This window comes from Pristiophorus japonicus, chromosome 10 (genome assembly GCF_044704955.1).
Source record: "Pristiophorus japonicus isolate sPriJap1 chromosome 10, sPriJap1.hap1, whole genome shotgun sequence".
NCBI classification, from domain to species: Eukaryota; Metazoa; Chordata; class Chondrichthyes; family Pristiophoridae; genus Pristiophorus; species Pristiophorus japonicus.
This window is the reverse complement of record NC_091986.1, coordinates 170,264,768-170,291,562: the sequence shown is the minus strand read 5'-3', so window position 1 is coordinate 170,291,562 and position 26,795 is coordinate 170,264,768. Positions and strand designations below refer to the sequence as shown.

Genomic DNA, 26,795 nt, shown 5'->3' with positions numbered 1-26,795 from the left:
CCCACAATTACCCACATCACAGTGTAAACACACCACCCACTGCTGCCGTGGCTACCTCCCCGAGGGATCCCACAACAGTGACACCCACTTGGTTTGTGTGTGAAGGAGGGGAAACGTACGAGGCCAGCCTTAAGCACAGGGGTCACACCTGGCAACCACACAACCCTCACCACAACCTCCCATAGCTCACCACTGATCACCTCCCCTGGTCATGACAACTAGGATATGAAAAATGCTCAGCGGGGAATATTGTTGTGTATGCATGCCTGTTTACTGTGTGATGTCTGTAATACTGTCATGTAACATTGAGTGTACCCTTGTACTGTACACACCTTACTGGTACACCAGAGGGTGCTGTTGCTGGAGACCCAGCAGTTGCCTGCACACGGCAGGAAACCCAGTATAAAAGGGAACTCACAGCTTGTTGTTTGTCACTCAGGAGCTGGAATAAAAGATTGGTCTGCAGAGTTTAAGCACCATACCCTGCCTTGTGGAGTCATTACTAAAGGTGCCTACATACGCTACAGTGTAAGTTCGAAACTGCGTTGGCAGACATGCTGCGGGACTTCTTTGTAATCGTCATCAACCACGAGGTGACCCTGCGTAAGCTACTGGCGGCAGAGACGCTGGATTTGAGCAAGGCCATCACGATTGCCCAATCATGCATGACGACAGACAAAAGCTTAAAGCAGATATCATTGAAAAATCAGAACTCGGCAAGTACTGTAAACAAGATAGTATCATCGTTTGGCAGAGCTGCATATGGCAGGGCTTACCCGACTGCGTACATGAAACCTGTGGCTGCTCAAAGTCCGCCAACGGGAATGAATCCGATATCACCGTGTTGGCATTGTGGGGGAAATCATTGGCATCATCAGTCTCAGTTTAAACAGTATATTTGTAAAGACTGTTCGAGAGTGGGGCATCTCCAGCGCAGGTGTCCACAACTGAGCAAGCGTGCTGCGACACACCACGTGGAGAATGATGACCTGTCTAGCACGGATCCGGATATGCAATCCGAGATACCAGAGGAGGAAGTGTATGGACTGTATTCGTTCCTAACAAAGAGCCAACCGATAATGATTAATGTAAAACTTAATGGTATGCCGGTATCGATGGAATTGGACACTGGTGCGAGTCAATCAATAATGAGCCAGAGGACATTTGACAGGCTGTGGGATACTAAGGCTGTGAGGCCCAAGCTGAGTCCAGTCAATGCCAAGTTATATACGTACATAACGGTGATTGGCAGTGCAGTAATCAAGGTGTGGTATGATGGAGCGGTTCAGATTTACCATTATGGGTTGTTCCAGGCAATGGTCCAACGCTATTCGGCAGGAACTGATTAGAAAAAATCAAATGGAACTGCAATGAGCTCAAAGCATTGTCGTTGGAGGAGGATACTCCATGTGCTCAAGTGCTGAGCAAGTTCCTCTCGCTGTTTGAATCAGGCCTCGGCAATTTCACGGGAGCCAAGGTGTAGATCCACGTGGACTCGGATGCAAAACCCGTCCAACATAAAGATGAGGGAGATGGTCGAAATCGAACTGGACAGACTCCAGTGTGAAGGAATCATACCACTGGTCGAATTTAACGAATGGACCAGCCCCATTGTTCCTGTGTTGAAAAGTGATGGCACTGTCAGGATTTGTGGAGAATACAAGGTTACGATCAACCGAGTTTCGAGGATCAATACCCGTTACCGAAGGCTGATGATCTGTTTGCAACGCTAGCCGGGGAGAAGTCGTTCACAAAACTGGATCTGATGTCAGTCTAAATGACACAGGAGCTGGTTTGACACGTCGAAAAAACTTACGTGTATCAACACTCAAATGACTGTTTGTTTATCTACAACAGGTGTCCTTTTGGAATTCGCTCGGCAGCAGCCATATTTCAGAGGAACATGGAGAGTCTACTGAAGTCTGTCCCCAGAACCGCCATGTTCCAAGATGACATACTGGTCACAGGGCGTGATTCCGCCGAACATTTGAATAACCTGGAAGAGGTTTTACATTATCTGGACAAAGTGGGACTCAGACTAAAACGCTCGAAGTGCGTCTTCATGGCACCGGAATTTGAATTCCTGGGGAGGAAAATTGCTGCTGACGGTATCAGGACTCTCAAACCAAGGCCATCAAAAATGCACCCAGGCCTCAGAATGTGACGGAGCTGCGTTCGTTCCTTGGTCTACTCAACTACTTTGGTAATTTCTCACCTAGATTGAGCACCTTTTATTAAAGCCACTGCACATGCTGTTAAGAAAAGGCATTAACTGGGTTTGAGGTGCGTCTCAAGGTAGAGCTTTTGAGATGGCTACTAATCTGCTTTGCTCTAACAAGCTGCTGGTACATTATGATCTGTGTAAGCCTCTAGTGTTGGCCTGTGATGCTTCGTCATATGGAGTTGGTTGCGTGCTCCAACAAGCTAATGAGTCGTGAAAATTACAACCTGTTGCATATGCTTCAAAAAGTTTGTCAAAGGCGGAAAGAGCCTACAGCCTGGTAGAGGAAGAAGCTCTGGCCTGTGTATGGGGTTAAAAAGATGCATCAGTACCTGTTTGGTCTTCGGTTTGAACTGGAAACTGATCACAAGCCATTCATTTCATTGTTTTCGGAAAACAAAGGTATCAATACCAATGCATCGTCCCGCATCCAGACGTGGGCGCTGACATTATCTGCCCATGATTATGTAATTCGCCATAAACCTGAGAATTGTGCCAATGCATTGAGCCATCTGCCGTTGCCCACAACGAAGGTGGAAACGCCACAATCGGCAGATCTATTGTTGGTCATGGATGTTTTTGAAAGTGAAGGAACCCCTGTCACGGCCCAACAAGTTAAGACCTGGATCAGCCAGGAACCAATATTATCAATTGTGAAACGTTGTATCCTTAGTGGTGATTGGTCTGCCATACCCAAGCAAATGTGTAATGTGTGAGGAGACCAAACCTTACATCCGTCACAAAGACAAACTATCCATTCAGTCAGATTGTTTACTGTGGGGTAATCATGTTGTTATGCCCAAGAAAGGCAGAGAGAAATTTGTGCATGATCTACATAGCACGCATCCCGGTATTGTCATGATGAAAGCCATTGCCAGGTCTCATGTATGGTGGCCTGGAATCGACTCTGATCTGGAATCATGTGTGCATCAGTGCAACACTTGCATGCAGCTTAGTAAAGCACCAGCAGAATCGCTGCTGAGTCTGTGGTCGTGGCCATCTAAACCAGGGTCCAGGATCCACATCGACTTTGCAGGTCCCTTCCTGGGAAAGATGTTCTTAGTTGTGGTGGATGCTTATTCCAAGTGGACAGAGTGTACAATCATGTCATCCAGCACATCCACAGCTACCAGTGAGAGCCTTCGTGTCATGTTTGCTACGCATGGTCTGCCTGACATCGTTGTAAGCGACAACGGATCTTGCTTCACCAGTATGGAGTTTCAAGAGTTCATGAAACTCAATGGTATCAAACTCGTGAGGTCAGCACCACTCAAACCCGCATCCAGTGGACAAGCAAAGCGTGCGGTCCAAACCATCAAGCAGAGTATGAAACGTGTAACTCAAGGTTCACTGCAAACTCGCTTGTCACGCATATGCTTACCGGGGTCTCCCCTGCTGAACTATTGATGAAGAGAGGTCTCAAAACCAGGCTCTCTCTTGTCCACCTGACTTGAATAAACGTGTCGAATACAGATGTCAAAGGCAGCAAGGGTATCATGATCGCGCTATTGTGTCACGCAACATTTCTATCAATGATCCTGTGTATGCACTGAATTATGGTCAAAGTCCCAAATGGATCGCCGGTACTGTTATGGCCAAGGAGGGTAACAGAGTGTTTACTATTAAGCTCAAGATTGGGCAGACATGCAGGAAACATGTTGATCAGATAAAGCTGCGGCACACGGATGAACCGGAACAGTCTGAGGAAGACACAATCAGTGACCAACCAAGCTACCCTCAGTCATCAGAGGACTCCGCTGTCATCAATGAATCTGGACTTTCAATCCCTGACATGGTCATTGCCACTCCCATCAGATCGGCTACCCAGCCCCCAGTCATAACAGACTCAGAACGCTCGCCCAAGGCTGGAGTTGAACTGAGACGTTCAACTCGGGAGCGGAAAGCCCCGGATCGTCTCAATTTGTAAAAAGACCGTTACTAATATCTTAAAGGGGGATATTGTCATGTATGTATGCTTGGATTTACTAGCCACCAGGTGGCGCCACTGTCGGAGGTCATTGGGCGCACGTGTGTGTGGCCCAGGTATAAAAGGCCAGCCACCTTGTAATGTAATCACTTTTGGCCCTAATAAAGTAGAGCCAGGTTTGTACCTGTTCGGAGTTTATAGTATTACAGTATTCAGTCTATTGAGTTATTGCATACACAACAGTTTTTCTGTTTTCCCCCCTCCAAAGGCCTCTCTCACAGCGCTCCCAGCCAGACTAAAGTTGCCAAAACTCGCAGTTCGCACTGCGAATGCTTGTGCAATGCCTCCCTTACCGATGGGCCCCTGCCGCAGACGTAAAGGCCGAAAGTTCAGGTTAAAAACAATAGTGCAGCGCAAACGGTAAGTTTCACGTATCGCTACAGTTTTCGCTAAAAAACCCCGCAAGCCAAAAATCTGGCCCATAGGCCCTGATTTTGTGATAGGAATAATAGTGTCCGCACATGCGCTATAAAACATGGAAATCAGGAAGCTGCTGTCTGATTTGTCACTAAACTGGTACCTCAGTGAGAAACTTGGCATTAAAACACATGAAGGGCTTGAAGTTGCGGTACTTACCCACTAAATAACCGTTACCTCTGGTGACCCCAAGGCATTACATATTCTAACTTACACTTCCTGGTTTAGACTCTGCAGGGCCGAGATTCAGGATCCGGATAAGGCCCTCTACTGCCGTTTTGCGGCGGCCATGCAGCGGAATCGAGTGGCCGCCGCGTTGCAGTCGATTGGCCGCCATGACCAAATTCACCTGGGGATTTTTCGGGCGGTCCCCACTTCCGCCCTGCTGCCGCTGACCGCCCCAAGCGCGTCATCAAAACACTCACCGCTGATCTCCCGCACCTTCATCCCACTCCGCGTGAAATTTACCGAACAAATCTTTGATCCGCCGCGCGGTGCCCCCGACAGCTTTTTCTGTTGGTGCGCCTTGTTTTGTGTGTGTGAGCCACGGGAGCACGGCGGCCCTTCAAGGGGAGGGCGCACTGCCATGGCCGCCATGTTTTTTTTTTTGCCTGCTGACTTCACGATCGGCCGGATAATTATGGCCCCGTGTTCGGCCGGGCCGCCAACTTGCAGCCTCGTACCCCCTTCTTGGGTGCCAGACCGCTGGCCCGGCCGAAACCTTCCCTGGTGACCCCAGTGGCCAAACCTAAAAATTCGCTGCTTCTCTCCCCTTTAAATGAGGGAAGAGATGTGGTGATGCACACACGCACTGACGTCACCACCGCTCTGCTGCTGAGTGACGACGGTGGAGACTCGGTCCTGCCCCAACTTCTGCCCCTCACCAGCACTAACTGCCGCACTTCCACCCCCATTGTGATCGACTTCCGGTCTGCTCGAAAAAAAAGACAAAGACAAAGACCTGAATATCGATCAAGAGTCGACCTCTTCTGAGACGGCGGTAAAAACACTTAAAAAATCGTAAGTACACCAGTTTTTTGGCAGGCCTGAATTTCGGCCCCTGCGTCTCATTAAGGATTCTTCGATCTGATTAGCTGAGGAGACACGTGGTTGCTTGCCCTATTCACACAGGTCCCAGATCCCTTGTAGAGGGTGCCACTCCTCATCAGATGCCCGATGACCGCAAGTTGTCGCTCAAAGGCCCACGAAAGATCTGTGGGCAGCTGACCGCAGAATCCAGGCCAATATTCTATTGCTAAATTACTAGACTACATGGATGTACTGTTGTTAGGATCGCAACAAAACAGCTTTTGTTCATAAAATGGAATGTGGTCAAAACAAAACCCATATGAAAAAGAAAAACAAGAAATTATCTTTCAGGTTATTTTTTTCCTTTACTATAAGATATACTTAAAACTGCAGCTCAGCAAAATTCCCAAGTTCAGGAAAGTCATGCTTGGCACTGTGAAGGAAAACAGAAAGTGTTAAAAATGCACAGCAGAGCTGTTACCCTCCGAAAGAAAATCTAAGGTATTCAGGAGTCCTTTTTTCAGAACCATCAACCTATATTTTTATTCCAGATATTGACCAGTATCCTGCATATTTGCAGCACTTTTCTCTGTTTGTATACAATATTATGAACATCAACTATCACACTATGCAGAAAAAGAAGGCTGTAGATATGCTGTATTTTTAGCTTATTTATTGTTCTGTTGTCAAAGTTTGAAAAAATGACTGGCAGTTTAAATGCTTGAACACCAAGTATTTTACACATAGTATTTACTTCACAGCAGGTATTCAACTTCAGCCATTCAATGACCCCTATTCCTTTTCAGGTTTTTTAATTATTGAAATATTAACCAAATTTAGTCTATAATAAGACTTCCCACCAAACACTTCTTTTTTCTTCTTCAGCCTCATTCCAGGATTTGATGCAATTATTGTCGGTTGACACTCCAGTGCAACTTTGTTGGAGATGTCATCATTTGAATTAGATGTTAATCTGAGACCCTTTCAGGTGAACATGAAACTATTTGAAGAACAAGGAGTTGCCAACAATCCTTCCCCAACCAATACCAAAATAGATCAACTGGCTATTCATTTCATACCTTTTTTATGGGATCTTACAACACTTCCACCACATGTACCACATAATTAGTGAGTGCATTTGGAGCGCTTGGTGACGTTTCTGAGACGTGACAAGGCCCTATAGAAATGCAATCTTTTTTTTACTTTATTAGAAAAAGCTACTGAATGGGTCATAATTTGCTGTCAAATCAGGTACAGAAAGAGATATAAGGAGAGAGAAAGAAAGACTGGATTAAGAGAGAAAAAAATGCACAGAAAGGTTTAATAATAAAAATTAAAGCTTGCATTTTTTAAATTGCCAATCATAATTAAAATCTGCAGTAATGAGACTCCACACTTGTAATAGACAATGTTTAGTGCCAGAGGTCAATTAACACTTATCACGTTGTTTAAAGGGTATTTAGACTTGAAATGACTTGACATATCTTTCCATGGTGAGTTTATATCGTATCTATTGTAAGCGTACAGCAACTTCACACCATTCAATGCATTTCAATAGTAAGGCAGACAGCAAGATGTCGTTTTCACAAAGCTAACGGTGGAGCGGTGCATCAGGGACAGAACTTTTGGATTGCCGCATTTAACCGTACATCTGACCGTGCCTAAAGTTGCTAGAGCATTTGCGTATATTTAAGAGCGAGTACCATTAGCCTCATTGTTATTATGACAACAACAACTTGTATTTATATAGCGTCTTTAACGTAGTAAAATTTCCCAAGGCGCTTTACAGGAGTATTTTAAGACAAAAAATTTGACTCAGAGCCACATAAGGAGACATTAGGGTAGGTGACCAAAAGCTTGGTCAAAGAGGTAGGTTTTAAGGAGCGTCTTAAAGGAGGAAAGAGAGGTAGAGAGGCTGAGAGGTTTAGGCAGGGAATTCCAGAGCTTGGGGCCAAGGCAACAGAAGGCACGGCTATCAATGGTTGAGCAATTATAATCAGGGATGCTCAAGAAGTCAGAATTAGAGGAATGCAGATATGCGGGGGGGGGGGGGCATTGTGGAGATAGGAAGGGGCAAGGCCATGGAGGGATTTGAAAACAAGGATGAGAATTTTGAAATCGAGGCATTGCTTGAGGGAGCCAATGTAGGTCAGCGTGCGCAGGGGTGAACAAGACAGTGCGAGTTAGGACACGAGTTTTGGATCACCTCAAGTTTACGTAGGGCAGAATGTGGAAGGCTAGCCAGGAGTGCGTTGGAATAGTCAAGTCTAGAGGTAACAAAGGCATGGATGAGGGTTTCAGCAGCTGATCAGCGGAGGCAAGGGCAGAGACAGGCGATGTTACGGAGGTGGATATAGGCGGTCTTAGTTATGCTGCGGATATGTGGTCGAAAGATTATTTCAGGGTCAAATATGACATCAAGATTGCAAACAGCCTGGTTCAGCCTCAGACAGATGTTGGGGAGAGGGATAGAGTCAGTGGCTAGGGAGCACATTTTGTGGCGGGGACCGAAAACAATGGCTTCATTCTTTGCAATATTCAATTGGAGAAAGTGTCTTCTTATCCAGAATTGAATGTCAGACAAGCAGTCTGCCAATTTAGGCAACGTGAAGGGGTCGAGAGAAGTGGTAGTGAGGTAGAGCTGGGTGTCATCAGCGTATATGTGGAAATTGACGCTGTGTTTCTGGATGATGTCGCCAAGGGGCAACAGGTAGATGAGAAACAAGAAGGGGCCAAGGTTAGTTCCTTGGGGGACACCAGAGGTAACGATGCTGGAGCGGTAAGAGAAGCCATTGCAGGTGATTCTCTGGCTATGATTAGATAGATAAGAATAGAATCAGGTGAGTGCAGTCCCACCCAGCTGGGCGACAGTGAAGAGGAGTTGGAGAAGGATGGAGTGGTCAACTGTGTCAACGGCTGCAGACAAATCAAGAAGGACGAGGAGGGATAGTTTACCTTTGTCACAGTCACAAAGGATGTCATTTGTGACTTTGATGAGAGCCGTTTCGGTACTGTGGCAGGGGTAGAAACCTGATTGGAGGGGTTCAAACATGGAGTTGTGGAAAAGGTGGCCACAGATTTGGGAGGCGACATGTTTAAAGACTTCGGAGAGGAAAGAGAGGTTGGAGATGGGGTGCTGGTTTGCAAGGACGGAGGGGTTAAGGGTTGGTTTTTTTGAGGAGAGAGCAACAAAGTATTTGATGACAGCAAATTATGGCCAATATTAACCAGTAATTAAAGTCTGAGTTGTTGATTTATGATTCCAAAACAACCAAGATTAATTAGTTAGCTGATGCTTTAGGAAACATTCTGTAGTTACACATAAATAAATTGTTAGTAAATAGCAATAAATTTACGTAAATTATGTTCGGTGCAAGTATCAGATATTGGTTAAGTTTTTAATCACATGACAAATAAAATCGATTCTTTAACATCCTCTCATTCTTTTATATTTTAGGGAGATAGGTATTATTTATTTTGACAGCTATAATTATACGAATGCATTCTTGAGGACAATCAGGACTGCTGGTATAGCCTGAAGACATAACTGCTTCACAGATAAAGTGGAATTGTTTCTATTGATGTTGAGCCATTTTCTACTAAAGTTGCTCACTGCACAGCTGGATTAATGAACCTTTCAGCATTTATACTAGTTAAGTCAGTCATTAACTGTTTGTGAATTGTTAAAGAAGTCATCATCATCATAGGCGGTCCCTCGAACGAGGATGACTTGCTTCCACACCAAAAGGGATGAGTTTGCAGATGTTTCAATGAAGGACCGATAGTCCAGTCCTGAACTCCAGGGGTGGGAGATGCCTGTGCGTGGATTTTTTTAACGTGTGGTGACCGTTGCACATCAGCCACTACACAGGCTTGACAGAGCTAGGCGTTTATCCAGTGGCAAGAGTTAACCAGGAATAATCTCATTAATTCTAGAACAAAGATGGAGAGGGTAGTTAAAGGCATTTACTCTGCTTTGTAATTCTGCAGTCGACCTTTTATGTTGAAACATCTCGGCCTGTGTGGAGTACTGATGAGTGTGTGAATTCTCTCTGGTCTGTGTAACATTGCATGGCTTTAGTTTAACCCTTTCAGGTCTGCAGCAACATTTCAAGACTGAAATTGATGTCTAGTTTTTAAGTAATGCTGTAGTTAAAGAAATGTCCTGTAGTTTTTTGTAAAAATCTACTTTTCTTTTCTCTCTCCACAACATCCGCAATCATCAGCTGAGAGGATGAGCAGCAGTCCTCCTTACAAGCCACTACCAGTGTTAGGAAACATTTGAAAGTCCTCTGGGCCAACTAGTTGTGAATTTTCACTCCCTCCCTGTGCTGCAGTGTGTAGCCTCGTCTTGGTTCGCCGCACCCCCGCCATAATCTCTCGCCACGCCTCCGCATTACAGGTGTATCATGATTGGTTGCTATTTTTTCGCTAACATTTACAAAATCACGTTTGGGAATTCATATATTTCAAAAGCATACATTCTCACCAGAGGTTTATTTATTTTGACAAAAACAAGTATTTCCTACTTTTGAAAAAAATTAGGATTTTTGGCCCTATGCAGTAGTATCCTTTATATATTTGTCCATGTGCAATCTTCAGAAAGTGCATTTATAAAAAACATTTGGGGACCGAAATTCACCGTCCCCGAAGGGACAGCTACTGCGGGGTCTGGGCGGCCCCGCGGTCGGATGATTTTCCCTCCCCGAGCCATATTCAGCGATTGGGGCCCTTTGGTAGGGAAATAGTTTTATTAATTTTAGTGTTTTTATGTCAGATTATATCATCCACTGTATTTATCTTTTCATGTAGTTTTATTAATTGTTTTGGCTCCATTCAACCTGCTGAGTGCTGCTCAGAGGTTTGCACATACGTTTGTACAATTTTCAGGTCTGACTCTTAAGTGGAGACCTGTGGGCTGCAGAGACCTGCTTGGCAGGGTTCACCCCGAGGATGGGAGGAGTGTTGGGAGGGCGACGCCTGGTACACCTTCTCAGGAGCAGGGCGGCATGCAGGAGACATCGTCGCCATCAGCACCGTGCAGAGAGGCAGTGGGCAAAGGAGGCAGCAGACATGATTCGTTCATTCTGCGCCAGACCAGTGTGTCCGCCGTCTTGACCAGCCCGAATCAGGATTGCGGTTGGCTGCTTGGGTACAAGGGATATCCCCTGTCCACTTGGCTACTCACTCGACTGCGGAACCCAGGACAGTGCCAGAGCATGCATACAATGACACTCATTGTGTCATCAGGTGCATCATCAAGCAGTGCATCGGCATCCTTAAGCAGAGATTCCGGTGCCTGGACCACTCTGATGGCACCTTGCAGCACTCTCCTCAATGGGTCTCCATAATCGTCATGGTCTGCTGCATGCTGCACAACCTGGCCATCATGAGGGCACAGCCGCTGGAGGTCGAGCCAGCAGTACCACCCGAGGAGGAGGAGGAGCAGAAGGATCCCCGTCGCGCCAGAGCTAGGAGGCGTCGACCCATCGCCATCCTGGAAGGGCCTGGTGCAGACTGGCCAGCACACTACTGGGAGGGTGCGTCCTTACATACATGGAGGTGTCTGACACCTCCCCTGCAATCTCCCTCCATGCATTATGTACTGGCAGTCTGCCAGGTCTCTCCACATCAGGAAACAGTATTCTTCTTCTGTCCTCCACACTGCCCATCAGTGTCTCCAGCTCCATATCAGAGAACCTGTTGGTTCTCCTTGCACCTCTTATACCAGCCATCCTTCCAAACTCCTTCCAGACTCCTTCCTCAGGGCCTTGCTGCAAACCCTGGCTAGGGAGTAGCTGGCTCACTAGAAACCCTTAGCTGCATGCTGAATTTCGCAGTGGTGATAACGCTCAAATTAAGACAGCCACACTGCTGAAAAATCCACTTTATAATGGTTCATTAGCGCTAGAATCCATTTGTTCACTTTGGCTCAGCCACAAAAAATTTTGGCGCCAATGGCCACAAAAAGGTGGGGGGAGCACCACTTTCCAGCGGTACTGAATTTCGGGCCCTTGAATTGCAATTGCTTTGAAAACTATTGACACTTGAAATTCAGAATCAGTTCCGCTTCATTTTTTGCAACCTGATTCAGTTCACTGTTACTCATACAAATTAGAAGAGCTTAACATTTTTATGATAAAATATCGACAACAATAGTAACAGCCAACATCCCAGTAGGAGCTTTAATTACATTTTAGTTGACTTTTCAAAACACAAATTACTGTCCATTTAAATAGAACAAATTGCACCAGGCACATGTATTAAATCAGATACAATAAGCACAGCCTGGTGCAACAAGCATCTACTGTTAGGACTGCATGTTAAGGCAGCTGAGATTTAATCCCAGTCTCTCCTGTGATATCAGTAAACTAGGCATAATATTGTCTGAGTAAAATCATATCAGCAAATTCTTTACTTACTCCATGATGTGTGCATATATTGGGTTGTAGGACCAACATGAATGGATAGAATATTGTTCCATATTTTAAAAATGGATTCCAACAAATACATTTTGCATACACCATAAATCAGCTCATACTTAATTATTGCAATGATATTCTGCCAAAACAAATTAACTACATTAGCATCCAATTAGTGAGGAACACTATCATTTCTACTATATGTCTCTTACCGTAAACAGAAACAATTCAATTTTCCTTGCATTACATAGGGTACTTACTGTGGAATTATGGGAATGATTGTCCAAGCTCCTTCATGCTTGCTCAATTCATGAATAAGCAGCACAGTAGGTAGATGCTGTGAGGAAAGAAAAATATGAAAATAATTGAAATGAAATAGAAAATTATCTCTATTTTTTTACCCTGCAAGACACAACACTTCCATTGAAGCATCCATGCTGCTGGTGAGGTGGTGCGAAGCCTGAGCGTCTCACCATGGCTGTCCGCATGCACAAACTTTGGGCCCAACTAGCTCAAAGGTAAATACTCCTCTGTAGTTCTGCCACATCACTTAAAATAAACCTAAAAATCCTTTATTGCCTGCCTTTTAAATGCCTCCACAGTCTTGACCCTCTTTATTTCTGTAAACTGCTACAGACATATACACCCCACCCCCCCTCCTGAAATATTTCATTGCTTTAAGTTCTGCATTTTCTGCTTGCACTCTTTGTCGCCCCCCCCCCCCCCACCCCGCCCCCGACACACACACACACACACAACCCAACCCAACACCATTTGTGACAGAGCCTTGAGAACCTCAAATATTTGGGTACTATTCTCTGGAATTCAACCCCTAAACTTCTCAGTCTCTCTCCCTCTCTTTTTTAACAACTTCTTCAGAACCCATTTCTTCAACCAAGCTTTCAGTCACCCTTTCTCAGCTCTCCATTCTTGTTTTGGCATCTATTTTTCCTTATGGCTGTCCGTGAAGCACTTTGGGAGCTTTTTACAATAAAGGTGCTATATAAATATAAATTGTTGTTGTTTATCATAAAAAATATGAAGTGAAACTGATAAATGTATTGCCTTAAAAATAAATACTGATTTTTGTACAGGAACCTTTTTTGTAAGATGGGGTCCAAAGCTATATTATTGCAGTACATCATAGTTACTTCAACAGTCACTTCCAGATTATTAATTTCAATATTGCAATTCAAAATATTGGTCTTAACAGAACTTTATTGATGTGCATCCTCTATTAAATAGTACTACAAAATGCATAAGGAAATTCTCCAAATCAGGACCTCTTGAGAGTTTGAATGTTTTTTTTGAAAAAGTGGTTGAATTCCCTAAAGTTCAGTCAAAAGCAACCAAGATTTTTTTTAAAAAGTTTGGTAAGTTTATAAAATGCAGATTTCCTCTAGAAACATGCTGGTAATGAACATTATCTCATCAGAGAATTCAACGACAACAGCTTCCATTCATATCGTGCCTTTAATGTAGTAAAACAGCCCAAAGCGCTTCACAGGAGCATAACCAGACACAAATTGACACCGAGCCAAAGAAGGGGACATTGGGACAGGGAACAAGTGCTTAGCCAAAGAAGTAGTCTTTAGGCATCATCTTAAAGGGGAATGAGGTGGAGAGGCAAAGAGGTTTGGGGAGGGAATTCCAGAGCTTCGGGCCTAGATGGCTGAATTCTTTTCAACCTGCACCACTTTACATGCTGCATTGATAGAAATAAAGACCAAGGGCTAGACTTTCACCTTCATTTTCGGCGGTTTTCTCGGTGGTACAGCTGTTTTTTGATGACAAACCGCCCGCTGAAAGTTTCCTCTTAATTTTTATTAAGAGTTCTGCCCACATTTTGAAAAAAACGCCAGGTAGCAAACCGCCCACGTGCATCTGCGTGCACCGCCGAGAAAACCACCAGGATCTAAGTTTGGCCTCAACGGAGGACCCATACACACCTTCGAGGGAATCGCCCATGAAAAGCTGCCTGAAACAGGGTGGTAGGTGAGTACCCTGTTAATTATAAAGTTTTTTATCATTATTTTTAAAACTCTAAAATGGCGATTACGTTAAAAAGTGTCTTGAGAATGTTTTATAACGTTTTATTTTTTGTTTAAGTGAAAAAATATTTTTTGAGTTTTCCCCCCCTCCCTAGGCCCAACCACAGCCTCGGAGTAAATTTTTAAAAACATTTTAAGAACCGCCTGTTCTCGCTACCTTCGGCTGTAACCGCCCAGAAACCGCCGAGAATTTTGGTGTAAGAATCATTTTCTCGTCGGGCGGTTTTAATTACCTAATTAGAGGAAACTTTCTCCGGCGTTAACTGATGGTGCTTAGCAGTATTTTCTGGGTGACAATCAGACGGTGAGGGCCTTGGGGAAAGTCTGCCCCCAAGGAAACCTGCTTCACGAATTTTAACATAATAATGCACATCAATTTATTAAAAGTTTATTCTTGGGATATGGGCAATGCTGGCAGGGTCGCATTTATTGCTCATCCCTAATTGCCCAGAGAAGGCGGTGATGTGCTTTCACCTTGAACCGCTGCAGTCTTGCAGTGATGATACTCCCACAATGGTGTTTGGTAGGGAATTCCAGAATATTGCCCAGCAGTTATGAAGAAATGACGATACAAGTCCAATTCAGTATGGTTTGTGACTTGGAGGTGATGGAGTTCTCACGGCCTGGCTACTATTACCATAATATTGGTGGCAGAGATTGTAGGGGAAGGAGGTTCTGTTGAAGTAACCTTGGTGAGTTACTGCAATGCATCCCTTAGATTGTTCATCACCATGCACCGGTGATGGAGAGAGTGGACAGTGAGCCTGTTGAGAGGCATGCTAATCAAGCAAACTGCTCTGTCCTGGATGTTGTTGTTGTTATGGCTGCATCCATTTAGGAAAGTGGTAAGTATTGCAAAAGAACATAAGAATTAGGAACAGGAGTAGGCCATCTGGCCCCTCGAGCCTGCTCCGCCATTCAACAAGATCATGGCTGATCAGGCCGTGGACTCAGCTCCACTTACCCGCCCGCTCCCCATAACCCTTAATTCCCTTATTGGTTAAAAATCTATCTATCTGTGATTTGAATACATTCAATGAGCTAGCCTCAACTGCTTCCTTGGGCAGAGAATTCCACAGATTCACAACCCTCTGGGAGAAGAAATTCCTTCTCAACTCGGTTTTAAATTGGCTCCCCCGTATTTTGAGGCTGTGCCCCCTAGTTCTAGTCTCCCCGACCAGTGGAAACAACCTCTCTGCCTCTATCTTGTCTATCCCTTTCATTATTTTAAATGTTTCTAGACGATCACCCCTCATCCTTCTGAACTCCAACGAGTAAAGACCCAGTCTACTCAATCTATCATCATAAGGTAACCCCCTCATCTCCGGAATCAGCCTAGTGAATCGTCTCTGTACCCCCTCCAAAGCTAATATATGCTTCCTTAAGTAAGGTGGCCAAAACTGCACGCAGTACTCCAGGTGCGGCCTCACCAATACCCTGTACAGTTGCAGCAGGACCTCCCTGCTTTTGTACTCCATCCCTCTCGCAATGAAACATAGAAACATAGAAAATAGGTGCAGGAGTAGGCCATTCAGCCCTTCGAGCCTGCACCGCCATTCAATGAGTTCATGGCTGAACATGCAACTTCAGTACCCCATTCCTGCTTTCTCGCCATACCCCTTGATCCCCCGAGTAGTAAGGACTTCATCTAACTCCCTTTTGAATATACTTAGTGAATTGGCCTCAACTACTTTCTGTGGTAGAGAATTCCACAGGTTCACCACTCTCTGGGTGAAGAAGTTTCTCCTCATCTCGGTCCTAAATGGCTTACCCCTTATCCTTAGACTGTGACCCCTGGTTCTGGACTTCCCCAACATTGCGAACATTCTTCCTGCATCTAACCTGTCTAAACCCGTCAGAATTTTAAACGTTTCTATGAGGTCCCCTCTCATTCTTCTGAACTCCAGTGAATACAAGCCCAGTTGATCCAGTCTTTCTTGATAGGTCAGTCCCACCATCCCGGGAATCAGTCTGGTGAACCTTCGCTGCACTCCCTCAATAGCAAGAATGTCCTTCCTCAAGTTAGGAGACCAAAACTGTACACAATACTCCAGGTGTGGCCTCACCAAGGCCCTGTACAACTGTAGCAACACCTCCCTGCCCCTGTACTCAAATCCCCTCGCTATGAAGGCCAACATGCCATTTGCTTTCTTAACCGCCTGCTGTACCTGCATGCCAACCTTCAATGACTGATGTACCATGACATCCAAGTCTTGTTGCACCTCCCCTTTTCCTATTTTGTCACCATTCAGATAATAGTCTGTCTCTCTGTTTGTTTTTACCACCAAAGTGGATAACCTCGCATTTATCCACATTATACTTCATAACATTCCATTCGCCTTCCTGATTACCTGCTGCACCTGCAAACTAACTTTTTGGGATTCATGCGAGCCCTCTCTTACATCCGGTCCAGGGTGTCCTTGGAGATGGAGCACGCGGTGTCCACCGGTACGCTCGCGGCCTTCCGCGAGAGGTGGGCACCGGAGGGACTGGAGTGCATCATCACGCCCGGCAACCAAATTTTAATTTGATTTTACGTTTTAAAGTTTAATTTGTTTTAATTGCCGGTGCTTTTAGTGTCCCCCTTCCCTTTTATAGGGGGCACTGGGGAAAATTGTGATTTTAGTGCCCAAAAAAAAAACAAAAAAAAGAAAAACACAAAAAAAAACAAAAAAACGGGGGAAAAAAAAGGGCCTTGTAAATGTCTGGAGTGTCACCCAGGTTGGGTGGCACCGTTGAATGTTTTTTTTGTTTTGCAGATGAACTCCAAAAAGAGTTTCATGTGAGCCCTCAGTTTACCTTTGAATTTGCATCAAACTTTTGCCTACGGCCACACTAGTCTGAAAACGCCCGATCTCGTCTGATCTTGGAAGCTAAGCAGAGTCAGGCCTGGTTAGTACTTGGATGGGAGACTGCCTGGGAATACCAGGTGCAGTGTCGGGCTGCTCCTGCACACTCTCAACTTTGCCATCCTCGCCGGCCGTCCGGACACGCCATGGCGTACCATCTTGCCGTCCGGAGGAGGCGGGGGTCCCCGATGGAGGGCACTCTACGCAGGGGTCCTCCCACTATTCGTCGGGGCTTGCCCTGGAGGGTGGTGCACGGAGCAGTGCCGTGCAACAAATTTTTAAGCCGGTTCACGGACTCCCAGGCCGCCTGCAATTTCTGCGGTCTGGAGGAGTCCGTGTTCCATGTTTTTATTGAGTGCACAAGGTTGCAGCCCCTGTTTTATTATTTGAAGGGGCTGCTCCTGAAATTCTGGCTGCACTTCAGTCCCACTCTCCTGATCTTTGGGCACCCTGTGCGGAGGGGAGCGGGTAGGTCCGAAGGCCTCCTCGTAGGACTGCTCCTGGGCACGGCCAAGGGTGCCATCAGCCGGTCCAGGCAGCGGGCGGTCGAGGGGGTCGTTCAACCTGACTGCCTGCCTCTCTTCCGCTCTTACATCCGGTCCAGGGTGTCCTTGGAGATGGAGCACGCGGTGTCCACCGGTACGCTCGCGGCCTTCCGCGAGAGGTGGGCACCGGAGGGACTGGACTGCATCATCACGCCCGGCAACCAAATTTTAATTTGATTTTACGTTTTAAAGTTTAATTTGTTTTAATTGCCGGTGTTTTTAGTGTGCCCTTCCCTTTTATAGGGGGCACTGGGGAAAAATTGTGATTTTAGTGCCCAAAAAAAACCCACAAAAAAAACCAAAAAAAGGAAAAAAAGGGCCTTGTAAATGTCTGGTGTGTCACCCAGATCGGGTGGCACGGTTTAATGTGTTTTGTTTTGCAGATAAACTCCAAAAAGAGTTTCATGCACAAGGAGGGAGATGCCCCTCTCTTGGCGCAGGGCAGTCATCGTCCTGCTGCCTAAGAAGGGCGATCTCCGCCTCCTTAAGAACTGGCGCCCGGTCTCCCTCCTCAGCACGGACTACAAAATCTTCGCCAGGGCGATGTCTGCTCGCCTTGGTGCCGTGCTGGACCACATGATCCACCCCGACCAGTCCTACACGGTCCCGGGCCGGACAATCCACGACAACATCCATCTGGTCCGGGACCTCATCCATCATTCCCAGGAGGCTGGTCTGTCGGTCGCCTTCCTATCCCTCGACCAAGAGAAGGCGTTCGACAGGGTGGATCACGACTATCTGCTCGGAACTCTGCGCGCTTTCGGGTTCGGGACGCATTTCGTTGCCCGGATCCGACTTTTGTACGCCGCTGCGGAGTGTCTGATTAAGGTTAACGGGTCCTTGACGGCGCCCCTTCGCTTTAGGAGAGGGGTGCGCCAGGGATGCCCCATGTCCGGCCAGTTATATGCCATCTGCGTGGAGCCTTTCCTGCGCCTCCTGCGGACGAGGTTGACGGGACTGGCTCTGCAAGGGTCGGGCGTGGAGGTCGTCCTCTCGGCTTACGCCGATGACGTGCTCCTCGCAGTAGAGGATCCCGCTGACCTGCGGAGGATGCGTGAGTGCCAGGAGATTTACTCGGCCGCATCCTCCGCCAGAATCAACTGGGAGAAATGTTCCGGACTCCTGGTGGGTCAGTGGCGGGTGGACTCCCTGCCGGAGGAGCTCAGGCCTTTTGCCTGGAGCATGACCCATCTCCTCTATCTGGGAGTCTACCTTAGCCCCGACGAGGAAGCCTGGCCGGCGAACTGGCAGGAGCTGGAGGCCAAGGTCGCCGCTCGCCTAGGGCGCTGGACAGGACTGCTCCGAGTGCTGTCCTACAGGGGTCGAGCGCTAGTCATAAACCAGCTGGTGGCCGCAATGTTGTGGTACCGGCTGGTCACTTTGACCCCTCCCCCTGCGTTTGTCGCCAAGATACAGAAGAAGCTGGTGGACTTCTTCTGGAACAACAGGAAGCACTGGGTCTCTGCCGCGGTCTTGAGTCTCCCGCTTGAGGAGGGCGGTCAGTCGTTGGTGTGCGTCAGCGCCCAGTTCGCGACTTTCCGTCTTCAGACCCTGCAGAGATACCTTTACGTCGAGCCCCCTCCTAGGTGGTGCGCTCTGGCGACGTATTTCTTCCGCCAGCAGCTCGACCTCAATTATGACACGCAGCTCCTGTTTGTGAACTTGGGGGGTGCCAGGACCGCCCTCCGGGAGCTGCCTGTCTTTTACAAGGAACTCATCAGGGTCTGGAACAAAGTCTCCACCAAGCGCAGCTCTCCGCCGGCTGGAGTGGCGGCCGTCCTGCAGGAGCCGCTGCTCGGGAATCCGTACCTCCACGACCGAGGTTTTATGTGGCGGTCGGAAGAGAGGGCTGTGGCTGGTGAGGTGACCAGGGTCAGGGACCTGCTCGATGGCGGAGGAGCGGGTTGGATGGCGCCAGGCACGCTGGCGCGGCGCCTAAATTCAGCAGACGTCCGCCGCGCGGCCGAAGCCATCGAGTCGCTAAAAACAGCTTTGGGCCCTGACTCTGTTAGGTGCATCGAGGAGGCTCAAGCTCGTGGGGAGATCCCGTCCGAACTGACCCCCGTCCGGACGGAATTCCTCATTGGCGCCAAACCCCGGAACCTCCCTCGGGGGCCGGCGCCTCACAACTTGAGCCGCCTCGGGGAAATCCCCTCCGTGCCTTTCAGTTCCGCGCGGAGGGGTTTCCTGTACGGGCTGCTCCTGCACACTCTCAACTTTGCCATCCTCGCCGGCCGTCCGGACACGCCATGGCGTACCATCTTGCCATCCGGAGGAAGCGGGGGTCCCCGATGGAGGGCACTCTATGCGGGAGTCCTCCCACTATTCATCGGGAACTTGGCCTGGAGGGTGGTGCACGGAGCAGTGCCGTGCAACAAATTTTTAAGCCGGTTCACGGACTCCCAGGCCGCCTGCAATTTCTGCGGTCTGGAGGAATCCGTGTTCCATGTTTTTATTGAGTGCACGAGGTTGCAGCCCCTGTTTCATTATTTAAAGGGGCTGCTCCTGAAATTCTGGCTGCACTTCAGTCCCACTCTCCTGATCTTTGGGCACCCTGTGCGGAGGGGAGCGGGTAGGTCCGAGGGCCTCCTCGTAGGACTGCTCCTGGGCACGGCCAAGGGTGCCATCAGCCGGTCCAGGCAGCGGGCGGTCGAGGGGGTCGTTCAACCTGACTGCCTGCCTCTCTTCCGCTCTTACATCCGGTCCAGGGTGTCCTTGGAGATGGAGCACGCGGTGTCCACTGGTACGCTCGCGGCCTTCCGAGAGGTGGGCACCGGAGGGACTGGAGTGCATCATCACGCCCGGCAACCAAATTTTAATTTGATTTTACGTTTTAAAGTTTAATTTGTTTTAATTGCCGGTGCTTTTAGTGTCCCCCACCCCTTTTATAGGGGGCACTGGAGGAAAAAAAAAAAATTTGATTTTAGTGCCCAAAAAAAAACACAAAAAAAAACACAAAAAAGAAAAAAAATGGGCCTTGTAAATATCTGGTGTGTCATCCAGGTCGGGTGGCACCGATTAATGTTTATGTTTTACAGGTAAACTCCAAAAGAGTTTCATGCACAAGGACCCCCAGGTCCCTCTGCACCGCAGCATGTTGTAATTTCTCCCCATTTTAATAATTTTCCCTTTTACTGTTTTTTTTTTCTAAGGTGGATGACCTCACATTTTCCAACATTGTATTCCATCTGCCAAACCTTAGCCCATTCGCTTAACCTATCTAAATCTCTTTGCAGCCTCTCAGTGTCCTCTACACAACCCGCTTTCCCACTAATCTTTGTGTCATCTGCAAATTTTGTTACATTACACTCTGTCCCCTCTTCCAGGTCATCTATGTATATTGTAAACAGTTGTGGTCCCAGCACCGATCACTGTGACACACCACTAATCACTGATTTCCAAACCAAAAAGGACCCATTTATCCCGACTCCCTGCTTTCTGTTAGCCAGCCAATTCTCTATCCATGCTAATACATTTCCTCTGACTCTGCGTACCTTTATCTTCTGCAGTAATCTTTTGTGTGGCACCTTATCGAATGCCTTTTGGAACTTGGATTAGATTGTCTATTGTCTTGCACAACATATGTCGGGAGGCCTCCAAATTGCAAAGATGACAATTAAGGACTACAACCTGAACATCACCTGCTGTCACATTGACCATCTTCTCGGGAGAATTTGGAAAAAAAAAGTTTAATTTAAATTTGGGCATTTTAAAGCAAAGTGTATACACAGACTTTTAACATAAAAACATAGAAAATAGGTGCGGGAGAAGGCCATGCAGCCCTTCGAGCCTGCACCACCATTCAATATGATCATGGTTGATAAAAAAAGATTGAGATGAAAGGTGATTAAAATTTTGATAAACTAAGCTTTGATGTTGCTTCTCCTAAGACTGCAAATAATAAGCAATTCATTAGACTGTATGACTAATCAATAATCACTTGACACCCACTCAACTGTGAAATCTCTGGTCCTGTCACTTGGTATAGGTGTTCTGGCTTTGGCCAGACACTGACAGAGAATGCAGGAGGATAGTTAGCAACCAAGAAAATGGATTGCTCAGCTGACTCAACAGTGATTCAGCAGTCAGGTATTCACTCTGAATCAGGTAATCCAGAGGGTAGAGACCAATAGTTCTATCAGCCTCATATGACATTATAGAAATAGAAACTAGAAACTATGGGCTAGACTTTCCACTCAGTGGCTAAGGCCAAAAAAAATGGGCCATGTTCCAGCGATGTGGGATGTCTCGGCCTTGCTGTCCACCGGCACAAGGCCCATTTTTTTTTTGCAATTTTCCACTTGGCCTTACCCCGGCAATGTCAAATGGGTGATGTGATTTTTCGGCGATCTAACGATCGCCCACCGAAAACAGAAATCAAAGAAGAAAAAAAAGCTTCCCCAGCAACGCTATTGCTGCGCATGTGTGGGATTTTTTTTGTAGTTGAGTTTCTTTGCCGCGTTTTAAGAGGTCAGGGGTCATCACACATACTCAGAAGCACAAGGAGGGTCAGAGAGAGAGAGAGCGAGAGAGAGAGGAAGGAAGGGAGTAGGAGCTGTTTGAGTGTGGTTGGATTGAAAAGCGAATTCTTGTTGAAAATTATTCATTCTTTTTGTCTTTTAAGTAATTTTTTTGACAAATATTTGAATTTAGATAATATACTATATATTATACAATATATTGAAAAATATATTTAAATTTATATTACTATGGAGGGAGAAAGTGAATGTAAAAGGCGAAGAAGCCAACGAGGCGTTGGTGAACACAATGAGTGGCAGGTGGGATGATTTAACACGGGGTGGGCATGGGAAACCTCCACCCCGCGCACATAAGAGAATCTGGGCCAAGATTGCCGATGTGGTCACCTCGGCCTCCAACAAAGTGCGTACACCTGACCAGTGCAGGAAAAGGTGGAACAGCTTGCTGGCAGCAGCCAGAGTAAGTTGCATTTTATATTTTAAATTTTACATATGTAATATTTAAATGATGCATGTAAATTTTAATTTGAATCTTGAATGTCATTTTGTTATAGTATTAATTAAATTACGAATTAATTCATGCATCCTAACACTAAGTTAAATTTTATATTATGAAATTTTATTCAGATGCAATGCAATGATAATTTCTAATCGAACATTTAAATCTGTCAGTCTTCAATGTTTATTACCAAGTCCATTAGCTTATGTCATGCAATGTTATCTTATCATTTACAGAAGAAGATATCTATCAATCGCACTGAGCAGAGGAGGACAGGTGGCGGCTCTGCTCAGGTTCAGATTTTATCCGAATACAAGGAGCTTGCAGTGGCCTTCGTGGGGCCTGACAGCCGTTCGGTCACGACCCATGGTGTGGCCGAACCCACCCGTGAGTTTCGTGAGTAATGGGAACTGTGCAATGTGTCAAACATTATGTTAAAAATATCTTAGTTACGCATGTAATGTTCTGCAATTATAATGCAATATGACATATACTTTTGATGTAGTCTTGATTTACGAATGAGGTCATGGCAGCCTTGATGAACCCTTGTGCATATGGGGTATTGAAAACTATTCTTATGTTATGGGTTATTGAAAAATTGATATGTATGTTTACTAATAATGAGCACTGTTAATGTCCGAATAAGTTGTTTAAAAATGTCATTCGTCTTTTTAAGGTCAAGTGTCGTGAGAGTCAGTGCACTCATCCACTACTCCTGCACCGTCAATAACCTCGCAGGAGGAAGAGGAGGAACTTCTGCCAAATGTGGAGCAAGAGCAGGAGGAGGAGGAGGAAGAGGAAGAGGAGGAGGCGGAGGAGGAAAAGGACGATATTCTTTTTGTGGGGGGGCACAATCTGCGACCATCTCTATTGAGACAGATGAGGCACCGGGACCAAGCAATGTGCAGGTGGTGACGCCATGGCGCAAAATATTGCAAACGCCGACCCCGCGGAGGTCGGGTCAGCGGGGTGAGCAATTGCTTAACATGGAGGGCCAGACGGAGAGCTTGATATCCCTGTGGAGGGAGACGATCGCGATCAGTCATGACCTTATCCAGGTTTTTGCGGGTTTCTCCGCAAACTGGAGCCAGTTTCCAGCAACCTGGAGCGAGTTCAGCACGAACTTCTCCAACTGGTCTTCCGTGCAAACATAGACAGCACAGGAGACGTTGGAGGCCATTCGTCAGCAGACCGCCGCAACCAATGCCCTTCGGCATGCGTTGCTGACTGGACACGGCGCTGCACCCCAAGGTGCCGTGTCAGCTGGTAGCGAGACTCTAAGCATGCAAGCGAGTACGGAGGGCACAGTTCCTCCTGACTCGGAAGTGGAGCCTCAGGCTTCTGCTTCCACTCCTTCACCTCCACCACGGCAGGAAGTCTTGCCGTCCCACTCTGCACAACACGTTTGTGTCGGTCAGCGTAGACCAAAACGGGCAGGTGGCGTAAGAACACGGGGTGGGACAGGATCTGGAGGGAAACGTGGCCCCAGGTAGGGAGGGGGGAGTGTTTTTCATTGTTGAATTGGTTTTGCTTTTTTAAAAATTGTTAACGTTTTGTTCACAGTTCATGGATTTGAGGGAAGGGTGGGTTGGCGGGGGGAGGGGGGCAGGGGTGGAGGGAGGGTGTTGTTCAATAGTTTTTTTAAAAATCGTTGTTGTCTTTGTTAATAAAAAAAAATCTTTAATTCAACAAATTTTGTGCCTTCTCTCAGTTACATTATTTAACTTATTTACAGTTGTTCATCCTTTGTTTATTCTTTTATTGTAGCAGTACTTTACTTAAACTTTACTTAAAGTAAGCATTAATGCCGATGATAGGCCAAAGCAGGCAAGACAACAATGAAATCCCACACAAATGAAACCTTTGATTAACCCTAACTGTAAATGAACATCTGAATATCCACAATGAAAGTTTATGCAAAGCGTTCATTAATGAGCTGCTGACACAACAGCTTAGCGGCCGTGTAACTGCCCCTGGCTACTGGCCTTCGGGAGGGGGATGGTGGTACCGGTGCTAGATTTCCAGGCTGATCGCACTCCCCTAGGTCCTCGCCTGCGTCCTCTTCCTCCTCTTCATCCTCGCCGGCTGCCTCTTCTGTCTCCCCTCCTTCTGGAGGTGGACCTGCAGCCCAATCTGGCATCACTTGTCCTCTCCTTATAGCTAGGTTATGCAGCATGCAACACACCACAATAAACTCAGCGACCTGGTCAGGGTGGTACTGTAGGCTGCCACCAGAATGATCCAGGCATTTTAAGCGCTGCTTTAAGACTCCAATTGTCTTTTCAACGATGTTGTGTGTCGCTATGTGACTTTCATTGTAACGTTTCCCTGCTTCAGTGACGGGATTACGCAGAGGGGCCATGAGCCAACTGGCAAGGCCATATCCTTTATCCCCCAGCATCCAACCGTGACTTTCTGGCTGATTGAGAAACAGGTCAGGGATAGCACTCTCACGTAGGATGTGCGCATCATGGATGCTGCCAGGAAATGTAGCATTTACTGTCATGATTATTTGCTTGTGATCGACAACAAGCTGCATATTTAGGAAGTGGAACCCCTTTCTGTTACGAAACACCTCCGTGTTTTTTAAGGGTGCTTTCAGGGCAATGTGCGTGCAGTCTATTGCTCCCTGCTATTCTCGAGAAACCCAAAGCCCTCTCGGTCTGTGCCTCCCTGGTCATTGGGAAGCTTATGAAGTCCATCCTGCGAGCGAAAAGGGCTTCAGTCACCTGTCGAATGCAGCAGTGTGTAGCGCGCTGAGAGATATGGCAGATGTCGCCAGCTGAAGCCTGAAAAGATCCCGATGCGTAGAAGGCTAGGGCAGCAGTAACCTTCACCTCAACGGACAGTGCGGTTCTGACGGTGCTGGAAGGCTGCAGATCACCCTTGACGAGTTGACATAACTCATCGATGACCTCCTTCCAGAACCGCAGCCACCTTAGACAAGCATTTTCATACAAGTTCAGGTAGGATTGCTTTTCCAAGTACCTTCGTTGGCTGTACGGTCTCCTCCTCTGTCTTTGTCTCCGTCTATGCATTACTGTGCCACCTCTTCGATTGATCCTTTCAGTACCCAGTGAGTGAGCAGTTGCAATTAAAGGCAGGGAAAACATAGGCCCCATATCACTATCAATAATTACTTTCACTAATTTTAATAATCTCTCTACTCTATACTCTCTAATCACTGTACTCTGCACTCTCTACGCTGTATACCAGTCAGTTTGATAGGCCCCAACAATATCAGTAAATAACTTCACTATGTAAAAGTTATTTACAAAATAATTTCAATATATAAAACCTATTTACCAAAAATAACTTGATAATACCTCTTTATATTCCTTGTCCCAATATTCTGAGTACAATTATCTTTAAATTAACTCTCCAAATAACTCACAACTAAGCCTCCACCCTTCCACCGAAGTTCAAAATGGCATCCCTAGTGCCCATTTCCTTCTCTTAGACCCAGTAAAAGCAACTATTTCTCAGCACTCTTTTGGGCCTTGCATCGGCCCAGTGAAGTGCATGCTAGGTGCCGAAACTTGGGATGGGCTTTGTGTGGGCGATCATCCCGGCGAACAAAGTGGAACTTAGGCACCTGTTTTTCCGGCAATGTTTTGGGCCTCGTTTCCACTTTTTGCTCAAAATGGGCGAGAGAGGTCCGTTTTGAGCGATAGATGGGCCATAGATGGGCGATGTGAAGTGGAAAGTCTAGCACATAACATTATAGAAAGAGCAACTAATGTCTAGACATGGAAAGATAATATAGAAAGTCATACTGACCTGAATAAAATGCTGAGGAAGGACTTATGCAGGACGTCTGATAAAATGCTGAACAAGTATACCTGAACTTGAAAGGTCTCCTGCCCAAACTGTGGCTGATACTAATGTCACGTCATGTCAAGACTAGAAACCACAAAATTGACCCTTGGCTGCATCTAATTTAGCACAGCTTCAGCAATGGTGTAATCTCAAGTCTCTGCAAAGACTACAAGGTCAATTTTTACGCATGCCGCCTAGTGGAAATGGGATGGGCACCAATGTTCCCATTTAGCTGCGCGGCCGCGCAACTGCCTGAAGTTCCTGCGCAGGCCGCTTTCTCAATAGAAAAAACGCACATGCACACAAGTTTGAACGGGCTGCCGATCCCAAAATATTACAGGTGCACTATTAAAATTGTGTCAGAGTAATTGCCGCCCTGTTCCCATTCCTTTCCTTCTTTCGGCCATTGTAACCACACACTGATTTTTATGCAGTCAAGGTGCATGCCAGAAGCTAATAAGGGCCTAATGAATGCATG

At 46.5% G+C, this 26,795-nt stretch overlaps 1 protein-coding gene and 1 pseudogene across 2 annotated transcripts in view; one reads left to right on the top strand and one right to left on the bottom strand.

Annotated features, from left to right (window-relative positions):
• The window catches only part of LOC139275195 (beta-1,3-glucosyltransferase-like), a 467,305-nt gene that overhangs the window by 284,831 nt on the left and 155,679 nt on the right, over nt 1–26,795 (bottom strand). For both annotated transcript variants that reach the window (XM_070892319.1, XM_070892320.1), the window contains exon 5: nt 12,337–12,413. In XM_070892319.1, coding sequence (XP_070748420.1) covers nt 12,337–12,413 — 77 coding nt within the window. The remainder of the gene's footprint in view (nt 1–12,336; nt 12,414–26,795) is intronic.
• LOC139275469 (5S ribosomal RNA) lies at nt 16,950–17,070 on the top strand (annotated as a pseudogene).